Below are 15,211 nucleotides of genomic sequence, written 5' to 3' on the forward strand. Positions count from 1 at the left end.
GGTTTTACAATATTTTATAGTATTCCGGTCCCCATTGTTTTTAATGAAAATGTATGTATTCGAAGAGCTATTATAATACTTGTTCCTAGTTTTTTGCTTTTGTCATCGCAGTGATTTTTAAACCATATATTATTTTAGTTTTTCTAATCGTGCCACAGATAGTGTGCTTAGTGTTCTAAGCTTAGATTTCACACAATCCAGATCGTTATTGACTGATTAATTCATTCTCACTTTTGTACAAAATTAAATTCGTTCACGCATCTGCGTTAATTGAAAAAAAAAATATTTTCATTTGGTTTTTCACTGTTCGCATTAAGTAATAATTATAGGCTAGAATAACTTATTGATTATTTTTCTGAAAAACAATAAAAAATTTCCAAATTATATAATAATACACAAAATAAAACATGGTATAAATATTTGAATATATTAAAATTTAAAAAAAATACTCCACGATTTTTATGCTCTAAAAACATTAAAAATACACTAAAAATAAATGTTAATTTAAATTAAATTAAATTAAATCAAACTTATTAATTTACGTATGTTTAATAAAAATGAGAACTTAACGTTTTTCGTCGATACTAAACATGAATACAATAAACATAATGGCCTTATAATATCAAGATAAAAACAATAAACTAAATGTCTTATAAAAATGATTATACTTTATTGCTTTGACTGTTTTGGTTGTAGATAAAAATGGCCTATGAAGAATTTGGTAAACTATTGAAACGATTAATGGAAGGCGAAGCCTTTGTTTACGTCTCAGACTTTATCAATAGCTCCATGGTTAAATACGACAAAGTGAGTATAAAATATATTATATTTGATAATTACTATAAGATAGAAATATAATATTTATTATTTATTAAATACAAGTAAAACTTCATCGTGTAACTGCATTTTTGTTGACCAGTTGATACGTGACGTTCATATATCGTTCATACGGTACGTTGAGAGTATGTTGGAAGAATCGTCGAACACTGTGGCGGCCTATTGGAGCAATGTACTAAAAACTATTGAGCCGACTGTGGTGCAAATTTTCCATCATATCGAAGCTGTTTTCGTGTCAGCTACAAAACACGTCATTCGTGAGTTACTCGAACAACGATAATTCAAATGAATTAAAAAAAATTAATATCGAACATTTTTTTTGTTGTTATTATGGACATATGATACAATAGAGTTTTTATATGCGAGACAACAAGAGCTTATGCAATCACCGTATTATGCGCACACACAGAATATGACACAAGACTTGGACAGATTTTATAAAGATCTTATGCAAAATGATTTATTTACAAATCTAAAAAAATACTTCACAATATTGTACGACGTCATCAAGACTAAATATTATCCCCTCATACCGTTCGGTAAGTACTCCACTCGCCATCACTTTCTCTCTCTCTCTGTCTATCTAAATAACATAATAAATAATATATCTACATAAATATATTATATCTATATGCCTCTACAATAAAAATATATCGAGTATAATTGTATAAATGTAAACATGATACAGTTTCAGTTTTCAACTAAACATAAAATATGTTTTTTGAGGCTCATATGATGAAATGAACAGTTTAAAGTATTTATTTTTATTTATATTTAATAATATTTTTATCCAGTACAATTCGAGTGACTGATAAATAAGTTGGTTCTGACATCAAACACCGGACACAAGTACACAACCGTGTTATTATAATGGACAATGGCAAAATTTCAATAGAAAAATTGGGGTACTGAAGCCTTTTATTTTTTTAAAGTTAGTCCCGCAAATGGTATAATTATGAAGATGATAATCACCCCCCCCCTTCTTCAAGCCCTCCCACCAAATTGGGATAATTGAGATAATAAGTAACTACCTATTATATGTAGTTCTGTAAGGGATGGCTTACCTATTAGTGAAAATAACTTAACGCACTCCGTGAACACCGATTAGCAGTGAATCTAGTCATTTAGCAAAGACAAATGATCTTTTTTTTAGTTGACAATGAAACGATGGTGCCCATGGTATATCTAAGACTTTTTTTTTTCATCTTGGTTTGTTTTTCTATTATCAAATAGGAAGGTAATATTGTTAAGTAAAGGCGTAATAAGTTATTTTCTTCGCCAGTTTCGTTTTATGTCTGTGCATATCGTATTTATAAATATGACAAACAAATATAATCATGCCTATTATAATAATTGCACCAAAGTTGAAAGTTATCAATATATCAATATGTCAAATCGATGGGCTTCTCCAATAAAGCAAATAACCGTCACTAGGAAGGTGGCGATTGCCATACTATCTACCCTTTCTAACTTAATCTAACCTCACTGGACTATGTGCGTTTACGACGTTTTATCGCGTGTGTTATGAGAAATAATTATATCGATTCTGTCCGACAGCTAGCTATAGCGATAAACATTGAAAAAACGCCGCTTCTTCAATACTTAAATCGCAATTGGGGGTGGGGGGCAATAACACTGAATCAAGCAATATAATGAACTTAATCTGCTGTGAAATCAAGATTTTGTTTTTGACTGTCTGGGAAGTTATTTCTGAGACGATCAACAATGTCGCAGTCACGGGGTAGTAATTTCAACGACCAAAGCCATTATCCCACATAAAACAGACGCAATAAAGTTGGCAAATTTTACAATGTCAATGTAAAGCGAAAAAATAAAAATACAAATAATATAAATTATGTGCATATTGTATTATACATTTATACGCAATAACAGTGTGCATTTTATAGTTTAATACAGAACAGGGAATTTACGTAATTCACAATCATCCACATGCAAATATACAATCTATCATTGTTTTATTATTGTAAATTCGCATACATTTTGTAAAGTGAATGTATAATACCGTAATGACTAAATATATATTATTTAATAAATCGTCGAAAATCCGATTAGGATCGATTTGTGTAAACAAATAAACCAGGAAAATTGAGGAGATGTTTATAACATGGTTATGATATGTACATAGAATTATATTGTGTACATCAATTTATATTTTATCCTTAATGAGTTACTATAAACTATTACATTTTGTATTAATTGTAAATTTGTAACTATAAAAACATTTGATAGGTACCTATATGTTGAAACTGAAATTGTTAACTATTTAAATAAATAAAAAATACATAAATTTATTAAATTATTTGAGTACCTATATAGAATCGAAAAAAATGTACGTTTCACATTTGTAGTGCCTATTGACATTTAAATAAATATTATGTACAACGTGAGAAGTAACTTAAAGACAAAAAATAATTTAAAATAATATTGAGTCCCAAAAGTATACCATTTAGTTATAATGATATTTTTATTTATTTAATGAACATGATATAATAATAATATATTCAATATAAAATTAAATTTTAGATCACAACTTGAATTAAACCCACACTAAAATTGTTATAAAAATAGTTTATTTTTTACTTTGGAGTATTTACTTACATAATTTTTATATTGTGTGGAATATGAGTTATAATAAAACTGCTTATATATACTTTAATAATAATCCGGACTAGGAAGGTAGGCACGGAAGCAACGTGCGCGGAAAGACCTTGAAACATAATTTGTTTAATCATTGAAATATTTAAGCTTATAATTCGTATATTTATATGATTTATTATTTTGGTAATTTTTAAAATAATAATTTTAATTATTGTCGTCGAAAAACTGAGAAAGCTTAAAATCAATACGAAATAATAAAAACAAATATTTTCTGGTCTAATAGATTTATTAGTTAACAGTAATCGGTAAAAATGGCCACAGACAAAATATACAGCTAAATAAATGTACATTTACAAAAATAACCAGATGAAAACATGACGAAACACAAAAATAGCCCAAAGCAAAAATTAGTAAAATAAAATAAATAGGAGGTTTATCTATTTTTTTTAATAGTAGCATTCATTAAAAAATAATAATCCAGTCATCTATGTGTTTTTTAAAAACTAAAATTAATATCAACGTCCCACATATATTTACGATTTCAGTATTTTGTAGCATCAGATACTAGATTCTATATAATTCTATAATTCTTTATTTAATCTAGATTCTATATAAAATATTATTGTAGCTATATTTTTTTTATTTTTTTTTTTGTTATTATAAACGAAAATGTTTTACCACGTTTATTATAAGATACTTAGATAGTTAGATACAATACCTAGTATTATAGTGATTCAGGTAGAACGGAATACGATCTGGAAAATCAGCACATTACGTACATGATACGCAATAAAGCAATAAAAAAACTTAGTGTATTATTAATCCGTAAAGTAAAATTAGGCACACTTTCGCATTTTTCAAGTTCTATAATGTAAAAATTAATTAAAGCTAAAGTAGTAGGTATTGACAAATAGATATTAAAAATACGTTTTGTATCGATTAGATTTATCTAACTTTGAAATATTCGTTCGCGTTGTAAAAAATATGGCTTATTTAAAAGTTTGAGATAGTTTAAAACTAATATGGCCTATTAACATGTTTTAATATTATTATTGATGTACACTGTACATATTTTGGTTTAATCTAATTTTATATTACTTACCTCCTTAACTATTTACTTGATATTATTATATTATGTTATGTTATCTCTAATACTGTAAAAATTAATTATAGTAAATGTTACTTTAAGTTAATGATCTTTGACCTTTGTAATTGAAGTCTTAAAAATACTGAATAATTATGGAAATACATAGAGTAATCACTAAACTTTACTATATATAGTATATAGATAAAATGTATAGGTACATATTAACATTAATATGAATATTATATGATAAAATATATTGGTGTATTTAATTTTTTTTTTTTAATTATTTGGTAATTTATATTGCCTAAAATAATGAGATGTTGAATAATATAATATTGAAGACATTTTAATCAGTGGACCATTTCAATATCGGGATTACGAAAATGTTGATAGTTATATATTATTCATAGGAACTACCAAAATAACTTTAAAACTATTAATTTAGTTTTCTAATATAGGTCCTTATATCTACGCAAATATTCATTATTCTATATACATGTAAACTTATTAACTATAAAAGCGTAAGACTAAAACAATTATGCTAAATACAGTTCAGTTAATGATATAACACAATTTTAAATACAATTAATAAATGTTGAACAATTTTAAGTACAACAAAAACGAAACCAGAGCATTTCGTACATACATAAAACAATTATTTTCTCCGTACCTTTGCTTATACAAGTATTCAATAATATAATTAATAATATTGTCTAACCATGTAATATACATGTGTTATGAATTAATCTGTAAAGTTATATCGTACCTACTGCAGTAATATATGAATACAATTGTACTGCAGTATTTTACGTAGTCATGCTGTGTCTATCAGGCACGTTGACAGCATTTTTTTTTGGAGAGCCTTTACCATTTAATTTTAAATTTTTAAAAATTTCTGGGGTCCAGACCTCATAAACCAGCTCGTGGATACGTGCCTGGTGTCAATACAACGATAATAATATTGATGTTAAATGTAAAGCAAACTTACCTAGCGAAAAAGTATCAGTATGTCAAACATTTGTTTATAAACCGAAATAATAAACTTAATAATAATAAATAAAAACGAGTGTCAAAATATGATTTTTTATATACATATAATTGTAGTATTAGTAGAACACTATATGTATTGTATTATCCTACATACAATATATAACATTCGTCGAACATAATATAGCACTGTTGTAATCAATCATTACACTATATAGTTGCGCGTTTTGTCGCGGAAACATTTTTTTTTTCTAATTGCTTTTGTTACTCGGCACCTACTACACGTTTTTATCATGATAAAAACAAGTGTGGTTTTTACTCATAATACGTATCATTAAGGTTAAACATTAAACATTAAAAGGGTTTAAAAAAAAAAATTAAAATACAAATCAACGTCAATCGAAATTCCGTACGTTAAAATATAAGAAACTCTGTAATATTGTGTATCGTGTATATATTTGTAAATATATTATACATACAAGTCAAATACTACTCACTTGTTTGCTAACCGCTACTTTTTAAAAACGTCAAAACGTATGAACTTTAAATTTTGAATAATGTTTTCTCTAGTGTTTTACAGTAGACAGATTAGTATTTATTTTTTATACCATACTAAAGCCTATTTTATTTAGAAGTAATTTTGACTTAGAATAAGTCAGATGTGTGGCTATTTACAAAAGTAGATATACAACATACAAGTTTTTTGCTCATACGCGTTCTGGGAGAGTTAATAATTTTTTGAAATTCACTATAAATATGTGGTTAGGTCTTAGGTAGAAGGTACCACTAACTTGTCAAAAAAGTCCTGATTCAATCCGTGTGACATATTATGTAGAAACAATTTCAACATTTTATATTACAATATTTTCATATACAATTTTTTACAAATCAGACCTATTTCGTTGTCCAGCAAAACCAGATTTAAACCTGATTAACAATATAACATTCAAGCAAGAATTTCTAACGTAGATATTCGTACAGGCGGTATATGACTTGCACTTTGCAGTAGATAACCTATTTAGTATATTAATTTATTATAATATTTATATTCTATACACCTACTGTTTTTATTATGCAAGAGACTCACTAAAATATATTGCATATAATATATATTTATATATATTTATTATATATTTTTCTATATATTAATATTATTATAACCATGCAATATATTTATTTTGTACTTTTTATATAAATTAAAATTATTTAAATCAATGACTGATTTCATACGTATTATAGACTGTATAATAGTCAATAATATTAATATATCTGAAACTTGAATGGATTTCAAGTTGTGTATGATTATAAATAATTCTACTGAAATTATTGAGAAATGGAGAAAAATTTGTTCGCATAATTACCTACTCAATCCAATAAAAACATTATATTGGCATAAATCCATTCGTACGAGATTGCAAAAAAACTAGTTTTCGTATAAATACACGTATGATTTCCTTATAGGAATTGCACTTAATGAATGTATTCAACAATTTCAAGTCGTGCCAAAAAGAGCCCAATAATAACAATACATATATAATATTATAAAATATCATGTACGCACTTATACAAATTAAATATCTTATTTGCTACACATATAAAATTTTTAAATTTTAGAAAATTTGTATTTATTTAACTATTTTTAAGTTTAATTCAACTTAAATTTGCAATAATTTTTAGCTGTTCGACATGCAGTATATTAATAAATAGTATTCGCTTACCTCTTTACACATTACTTCCAAATGTCAATAAATGCATATTGCATATATCACAATCATCATATTATGGTAAAAACTAGGAAATAATCATTGTGTACGTTGTTATTGTTTAATATTATGTTTGGAGTTAAAATTTAAAAGTATTACTATCGTTAAAGATATTGTAGTTCAAAACATTTGTCTTAAGTAGATTCTGTGTGAGTTTTATATTTGACTTCGTCAATACGATTTAGTGCGTTTAACAACGATGACGTCAACGACGCCATTAAAGATTTATTTAAAGAAACTGATACTTTGAACTGACTTTAAAAAAAAATCATAGTTTATCCTATTTTTGCCTTTTTTGTACTAGATTTATGGCAACCTTACCCTTATTTTCCCAGGAAAATCTCATGTTATACTTAAGTTACAAAAGTAGCATGTCAATGTGCTTTTACAAATTAAAATACGATGGCTTATTCCTGTATATTTCCCTGTGGGCTCTTCCTCCTATCAAAATTACAACATTAAATGATGATTACGATATGAATAAAGTTAATTTATAGTTCTTTCGACAAGCTTTAATGTACTTTTTTAATAATTTTAATTCATTACAAAACAACATTTTTGAAAAAAAATATATATTTCTACTGATTACCTATGTCGTTATAATTTGTAAAATTTATTATAAAAATAGTAAAAAATATATACATTTTTTTTTAATGCTATTTCTCAGTGACCATAATTCAAATTATATAAGAAAAAAAATATTTATTATACTTTTCAAGGAAATGAGTGTTTACCTTTAAAACAATCACCCCGTATTATTATATTATAATATAATATAAATAGGTATATCAACAAATACACTACATCGACAATACGGTGTACAATAATTATACTTAATTGCATGTATAGGTTCGATTTGTACTTATTTTACTTATAAGTATAATATTGTATAGGTATACTGCCATACCGGTATATATATATATATATATATATATATATATATATACGATAACTCGGACAATTGTTACTATATGGAGTTTTCCGTTATCCACTACGCGTACATATTTTACAAACGATTTTTGAATAATTTATCCGCTTTACTTGCAAAATGTCAATCTCTTCGTACAAGAGCAAATATCAACTCAATGTAGTTAGGTATAGTGACTACTTACTGATATATAGGTATAGTGTAGGTATGTGCGATGCGTGTACGTACATCATTTTTGGTACTCGACCGAAAAATATTAAAATATTGTGATGTTGCTGTATTTTTTGTATGAAAATTTCACTTTGCATATTACTGTTGCGCTGTTATGTGTCAAACAGACAGACGTGTTGTACGACATATTATGCGTTCTTTATAATAACATATATTATATATTATATATGATGTGTGTTTGGAATGATTTCAGCGACCGAAATGAACGCCCTCAGACTGGAGATAATGGACGGCGTGAATCAATTGCTCAAGTTGCCGCTGATCTCTTATGTTATCGACAACACTAAGACAATGATCAACCAAGTAATAATCATTACACAACCAAAAATATGACGTCGACTGTTGTTCAGACACATAAAATATTATTATACTATCTTGAACAATGAAAAAATCTAATATTATTTTAAGTGTGCGTTATTCACGGCCTATTTACACTGTTTTGTTTTGTTTTTTAGTTTGTGTGGTTTTGCGAATACATCGACTTAAGCAAAAAAATACAAAGCATTATCCCCAAACTAGTGAATCGGTTGTATGATCTAACGTATACGGCTGTCGACAATGAAATGAAGTAAGGCCTGTGTTTGTGTTTGTATATAGGCGTATGAGTCACCAAAGATGCTCACCCCAATTTACTTTAAATAATGCATTATTATTATTCAATTACCAATTTTAGAATTTCCAATTATATTTAATTATCATATTTTCAAATACTTAATTAATTCAAGAAGTATTTAATAGTATTCTGTGATGATATAAACTTACTTTTTTTAAATGAGAAGTACTCTTTTTAATGTAAATTATTGTTAATCATTTTGATGTATTTATATCGAAATTCAAATGAGTATAGCTTTTAGATTATTTAAGTTTGTATACTAAAGATAGGTTTTAATAAGTAGGTTTTGAATGATTAAGAAAACTATAATAGTTTGGGAATTTTAGTAATTTATGTTAATCTTTATGAAAATTTTATAATTTCTATAAAAATAATCTTAGTACAATTATATTATAATAACGATTACCTAAGTAATACATCTATCTAATATTTTATGTAAAATAATAAATAGTGGATATACAGAAGTGAGCATGAATTTTGAATCACCCTTATAATAATTGTAAGTCGACACCACCACCACTGTTTATTAGGATAATAGGTAACTACTTAATTGATATAACGACGTGCCGATGTATCGAATACTAAATTTATCTTTTATACTAAAAAATATATTAAAGTTTATTTGTTTTATAGTTAAGTTAACGGTAAAAAAATCCTAAATTACCATGTTTGTTATATTATTTCAGATATCACAAGGCGAAAACAAAATTTTTATGTAATCCGGAAAAAGGAATTTTAGAACTGGAACAGAAGTTACCGTTCTCGTGGCACGCTTTCAACGAAACGCCTAAATACGAAGTAATTTTCAATACGACATGCCTATTATAAATTATTCATCAATATAATATTATTAAAGAATACTTAACTAATTGTACCAAAAACTATGAAATAACGATTAAACGCAATCGCTTGGTACTCAATGGTTATTTTTTTTTAGGAAATTCCAGAGTACAGAATGGCCACTAAATTGTTGAGCATGTTTGCGCCATCCAATGTGACGTTTTGGTTTTTGTACTACAATTTGATGCCGTTTATGGACTACACAAACTGGTTGCCACCATTCCGAGGTAGGTGTATTTACACAATTATAAGCATCTATAACTATTAAAAATATTAAAGCTATTGGCTAAGCAATTAATATTTTTTAAGTTTTTAATTTAACTAGTTAATTTATTTTATAATCAACTTAATAACTTGAATAGTTAAAGAATCCATTGCCACAAATTATACTTTTTCAGTTAATTTGAAAAATTAATACGTTAAGTTAAAAACGTGTTTATATATAATATATATATTTATCTTTTGTTACCTATGACGTTAAATACTAATAAACGAATGCATTTCTTGACTTAATAATATAGTTGACAAAAAAAATATATATAATTGCTTAGCATAGGTATATAGCTTTAGTGTGCAATAAGAAGGAATACTATAGCCAGTATAAGATTGTTTGATTTAACTAAATTTATTTCTCCGTGTTATTAATTTTAATTATTTAGATTTAAATAATATTATATTGTCTGTTCACTATAATTTTATAAAGCTTTACGTTATTACCGTTGACTTGACTCAACCAACTTTAGCTAATATTTTATAGTTTTCATGAATTGGCCAACCTTTAAATATCCTGTATATTATGATGTATAAAGGTAATAACAAAAACCACGAGGACGCCCCTTCATTACGGTTTTATAATGCGAATAAGTATATCATATTATTATCGTGTGCTTAGCCACAGTTTTTCTTGGTATTTCAGGCTACACTGCTACAGATCACGTAACCGCGTAATATTTAAACGTATCTTTATTATAACACCAACATTATAATGACGATAATTCCGTATCTTATAATAATAACGCCTATGGATATGAGTGTGGGTACACGCGTGATCGGAATTTCGTTGCTAAGAAATAGATTTGAATACACTAATCGCGTTTCGTGGTTTAAAATTTCATACCTTTAACAATATCATATAATATATGTATATATTATTTAGCCTACAAGAAAAGTGTACTATTATACTAATTAGTTACGTGCACCAAACGCAAATTATTTTACGAACCAGACGCGAACTTGTATGTTGCGTATTATTGTATAATACGCATAAAAACGGTCAATTAATACGCGTGATGGTTATAACTATTACAATACATAATATTATTTAAAATATTGTGAAAAAAAAATGATTTTACTGAAAACCACGTTTTGTATAGTAAGTAGACGTACTTCATTAAATGCCAACGTTCGTATCGGAAACGTAATAATTTTCGTATACACAATACACAAATTACATAATATTTGTGTATATACAAAAAGAACATAATATAATATGTAAGATGTAACATTTACAATATTTGATATTACGACATGTGTGACATTTTCATTGTTGAGTACCTATTGTATTATTGTGTAAATATATAGCAATTAATATTTGCTTGAATTTGACTGCCCCGAATAGAAATTATTAGAATTTACTAAAATATTAGAATAATATATATTTTATAATATTATTAGCACATTGCAGTCTCGCAATATATCTAATAATTGACATGTAATTTTATAAATCATTTTCCTCTGTATGATCTGTACGACTTATAAAAAAATTGTCCTTTGTAGGTTTTTTTATTATTATTATTATTATATAATAATGATAGGCTTGTTTCTTATCATTGTTGCGATCGTTTCACAAAAAGTAAACATTTTAGAAAAGTTCGTTTTTAACACAAAAGTAATTTTATTAATAAATTAATTAAGTATAATAGTATAAACATAAAACAAATACTTAATTATAGGTAGATAATACAAATGTATACGTGATAAACGGTGTTTGGCTTAATAATGGGAAATGGATATTTGGGATTTGGGACATGGATATTTGATTGGAAATATGTAGGGCTGAACCGATACCAATCGATACATCATGCAGTGTAAGTTTTTTTCGAACCTATGGTGAAACCGATATAATACCTGTCACATATAAATTTATATAATATAATGATGTGGGTTATGATGATAATAATACTTTTAGATCTACGAGAAATCCTAAATACGTACAATGTAATTGCGTGTTAAAGAATATTTCTTACCATGGTTATGATTTATTAAATTGATAAACGATAATAAATAACAATAAACAATATTGATATTATCAATATTATCAAACAAATTACAAGCTAAACACAAGCACATGACATTTTATTTTTTTTTTTTATTTATGTTAAGAAGTAGCTATTATTAATTTATTATTATTTACTTATTATAATAGCTATTATAGTAAGTTATAATCGTGTTTTATTAGTTATTTGTCGAGCGAAAAGAATATTTCAATATAAAATGCCTAACCCGTTCATAAGTTTATAGGTTTAGATCCAATCGTTAAGTATTTAATGTTAGTTCATAGATATGACAAAATAGTACATCAAATATTCACATAGATTTTATAATGGTAATACACGACACAAGTACATAAGAATAATGGATATAGGAAAAAGTGCTATTGATCCACTCTTCATAAAAAAAACATATTATACTTGTTTATGAAACACTTTCGTAATTCGACACCACTGACACTATCCATGAAACAATATTGCACTTAAATATTAATAAATTATAATATTATACTTACCTGTTTTCGTTTATTATTTAACTTGTTGCGTAACCACGCACATGCATATGTTACAGCTCACGCGATGATAGTTGGCTCGCAGCACTTTGTGACGTTCGACCAGAGACATTACGACTTTAAGGGGCAATGCTCATATCTACTGGCCAATGATTTTGTCGGTCATGAGTTTTCCTTGGTGCTCAACTATGAATCAGAAATTAAAGGCCACTATACGATGTTGCTGTTATTGGGGTCAGAGACGATTTCAATAGATCTCCATCGCAAGGTAAGAGCAGCTTAAGTGTATAATATTTTCCTATAGAGAGTAACGTTTTCACTTTTCGGCGTACACGAAAATAATATTTTAATACCGCAAATATATTATAATATTATATGATGTATGAGTAATTATAATAAGTATCGTTGTTGTTATACAAATGCGATAAAGTACCTATGAATAATTGTCTTTTAAGCACGTTGAGGTTTGATGAACAAAGTTCTCTCGACTATTCAATTTCGAATGCTTACAATTATATGTAGGTACCTATGGTCACTAAGCATTATTGTAGTGGAAACTTCAATGGCACGCCATTAATAATCTATATAACGAACCGTATTTAATACTCAATTTCACATTTTCCACCTCTTCCTATAGTATGCATTGCATTTATTTAATACAAATATACGTTCGTAATTTAAGATAAACGCATCAATAACGCAACAGTAGCGATCCCGTAGTTGCATTATTACAATATTTGTATTGCATTATGTAGGTATACAAGGTGTAACAGATAGACTTGACCTAAAAAAAAAAAAAATTATGCTACTTAAACGTATGACAAAAATTTTTAATGTCATATGATGAGTAAATAATTTAAGAAATATACTTTTGTCAGCAAATTCTCAAAAATCATATTTTTAAAAAAGTTATTACGTTCCAAATTGATTTAATCAAAAAATATTGATATTTTAAAAAAATTCTTCTAAAAAAAAACTACTTGACTTAGATAAATATTTTTACCATCAAAATTGTTTTTATAATCAGATTTACAAATTGGATATTTTAAATTAATCCAAAACAATTTAAATCAAATATAATTTTTTTTATTTTCAGTACTAAAAAATAAACATAAAAAAATTAAATTTTACATGTAGCCCTAGGGTCTCTTAATGATAAATAAAAAAAAAATGAAAATATTAATTAGAACAAAAGTTATTCCAAAATTCAGTTCTAACTGTTACACCATGTATTATACCTCCTATAATAATATAGATGATGTACGGGTGACATGGTAAACGACAATTATTTTGGTATAAAATGACTGGTGGGCTGAATAATATTATAAAGTACGTGGTCTATCAAACAATGCTTCTAACCGTACTGATTTCTAAAATTTAAAAGTATAAACTATATTTATATAATTTAATATATTCTAAAACAGCGTTTCTCAAACTGGGTTGCAACTTGCAAGTCAATTTTTGGTGGGTCGTGAACATTTTTTTAAATTATACATAGATTCTAAGATATTTTTGTTATTTTATACTGTATTAACATAAACTATATAAATTATGGTTGATAAACCATAATAGGGAAACAAGCACATACTACGTATATATCACAATACGTATTCATTATTAAAAATACATTTGTAAAATTATATTCATTATAAGTTTATAAACTTTATAGTATAAAGTAATAACTAATAAGTAGTAAAAGTAATAAAAAAAATTTGATTTTTTTTTTTTAGGACTACTTATTGATTCTGTAAAAGTGAAGCCATGTAGGTCGTAATAGATTTTTTGGTTCGTAGTTCTAAAAAGATTGAGATTCACTGCTTTAAAATATACCTTATAAAAATATGAACAATTTGTGAAAAATAAAATTGTGAAAGGTTTCTGAATATTTGACAAACTGTGACTAGAAATTGTTATTTTAAATATTTTTACTTTAATTTATATAAGTGGTACTTATAATTTTTTTAATGAAAAAAAGTATATCTTTAAAAAAGTTCAAATATACAATACAATAAATTTATATTATATAGGCAAATAACATGCCTGTAATGGAAACATTTACTTACCTATCTAGAATGAATAAAATATAGCAACAATTAAATAAATAATAAAATACTAAATTAATTATTATAATAATGATATTTAAAATGATCATAAATTTTATTTCACTATTAATTATGATGTTTTTACGTGTATACTATGCAAAATCAATATTTAATTAATTAGATTCTAATATGTACAGTGAATTATAATAAAACTACTAAATCAACAAAAATAATAAATTATACTTTTTATTATAAATCTATAATACTACCTAAATAATTTTACTTTAATACTTTAATACTGACTAGTAATATTAATAACAAAATATAAACTCAAATGAAATATATTATTTTACGAATTCATCATAATCATATATGTACATTGTACATATAATATTTCGGTTTCATTTAAATTAATGTCTGAACTCTTTTTCCACTTAAACCAAGATGGCACTATAATATTATACTCGCTTTAAATTTCTTTC

At 26.1% G+C, this 15,211-nt stretch overlaps 1 protein-coding gene across 1 annotated transcript in view; it reads left to right on the forward strand.

Annotated features, from left to right (window-relative positions):
* LOC132927772 (uncharacterized) overlaps positions 1-15,211 on the forward strand; it is a 104,079-nt gene that overhangs the window by 57,528 nt on the left and 31,340 nt on the right. Inside the window, exons 58-65 of the mRNA XM_060992365.1 lie at positions 697-807; positions 920-1,094; positions 1,188-1,376; positions 8,646-8,755; positions 8,908-9,020; positions 9,752-9,863; positions 10,003-10,132; positions 12,747-12,955. Coding sequence (XP_060848348.1) covers positions 697-807; positions 920-1,094; positions 1,188-1,376; positions 8,646-8,755; positions 8,908-9,020; positions 9,752-9,863; positions 10,003-10,132; positions 12,747-12,955 — 1,149 coding nt within the window. The remainder of the gene's footprint in view (positions 1-696; positions 808-919; positions 1,095-1,187; positions 1,377-8,645; positions 8,756-8,907; positions 9,021-9,751; positions 9,864-10,002; positions 10,133-12,746; positions 12,956-15,211) is intronic.

Source organism: Rhopalosiphum padi, chromosome 3, assembly GCF_020882245.1.
Source record: "Rhopalosiphum padi isolate XX-2018 chromosome 3, ASM2088224v1, whole genome shotgun sequence".
Lineage (NCBI taxonomy): Eukaryota > Metazoa > Arthropoda > Insecta > Hemiptera > Aphididae > Rhopalosiphum > Rhopalosiphum padi.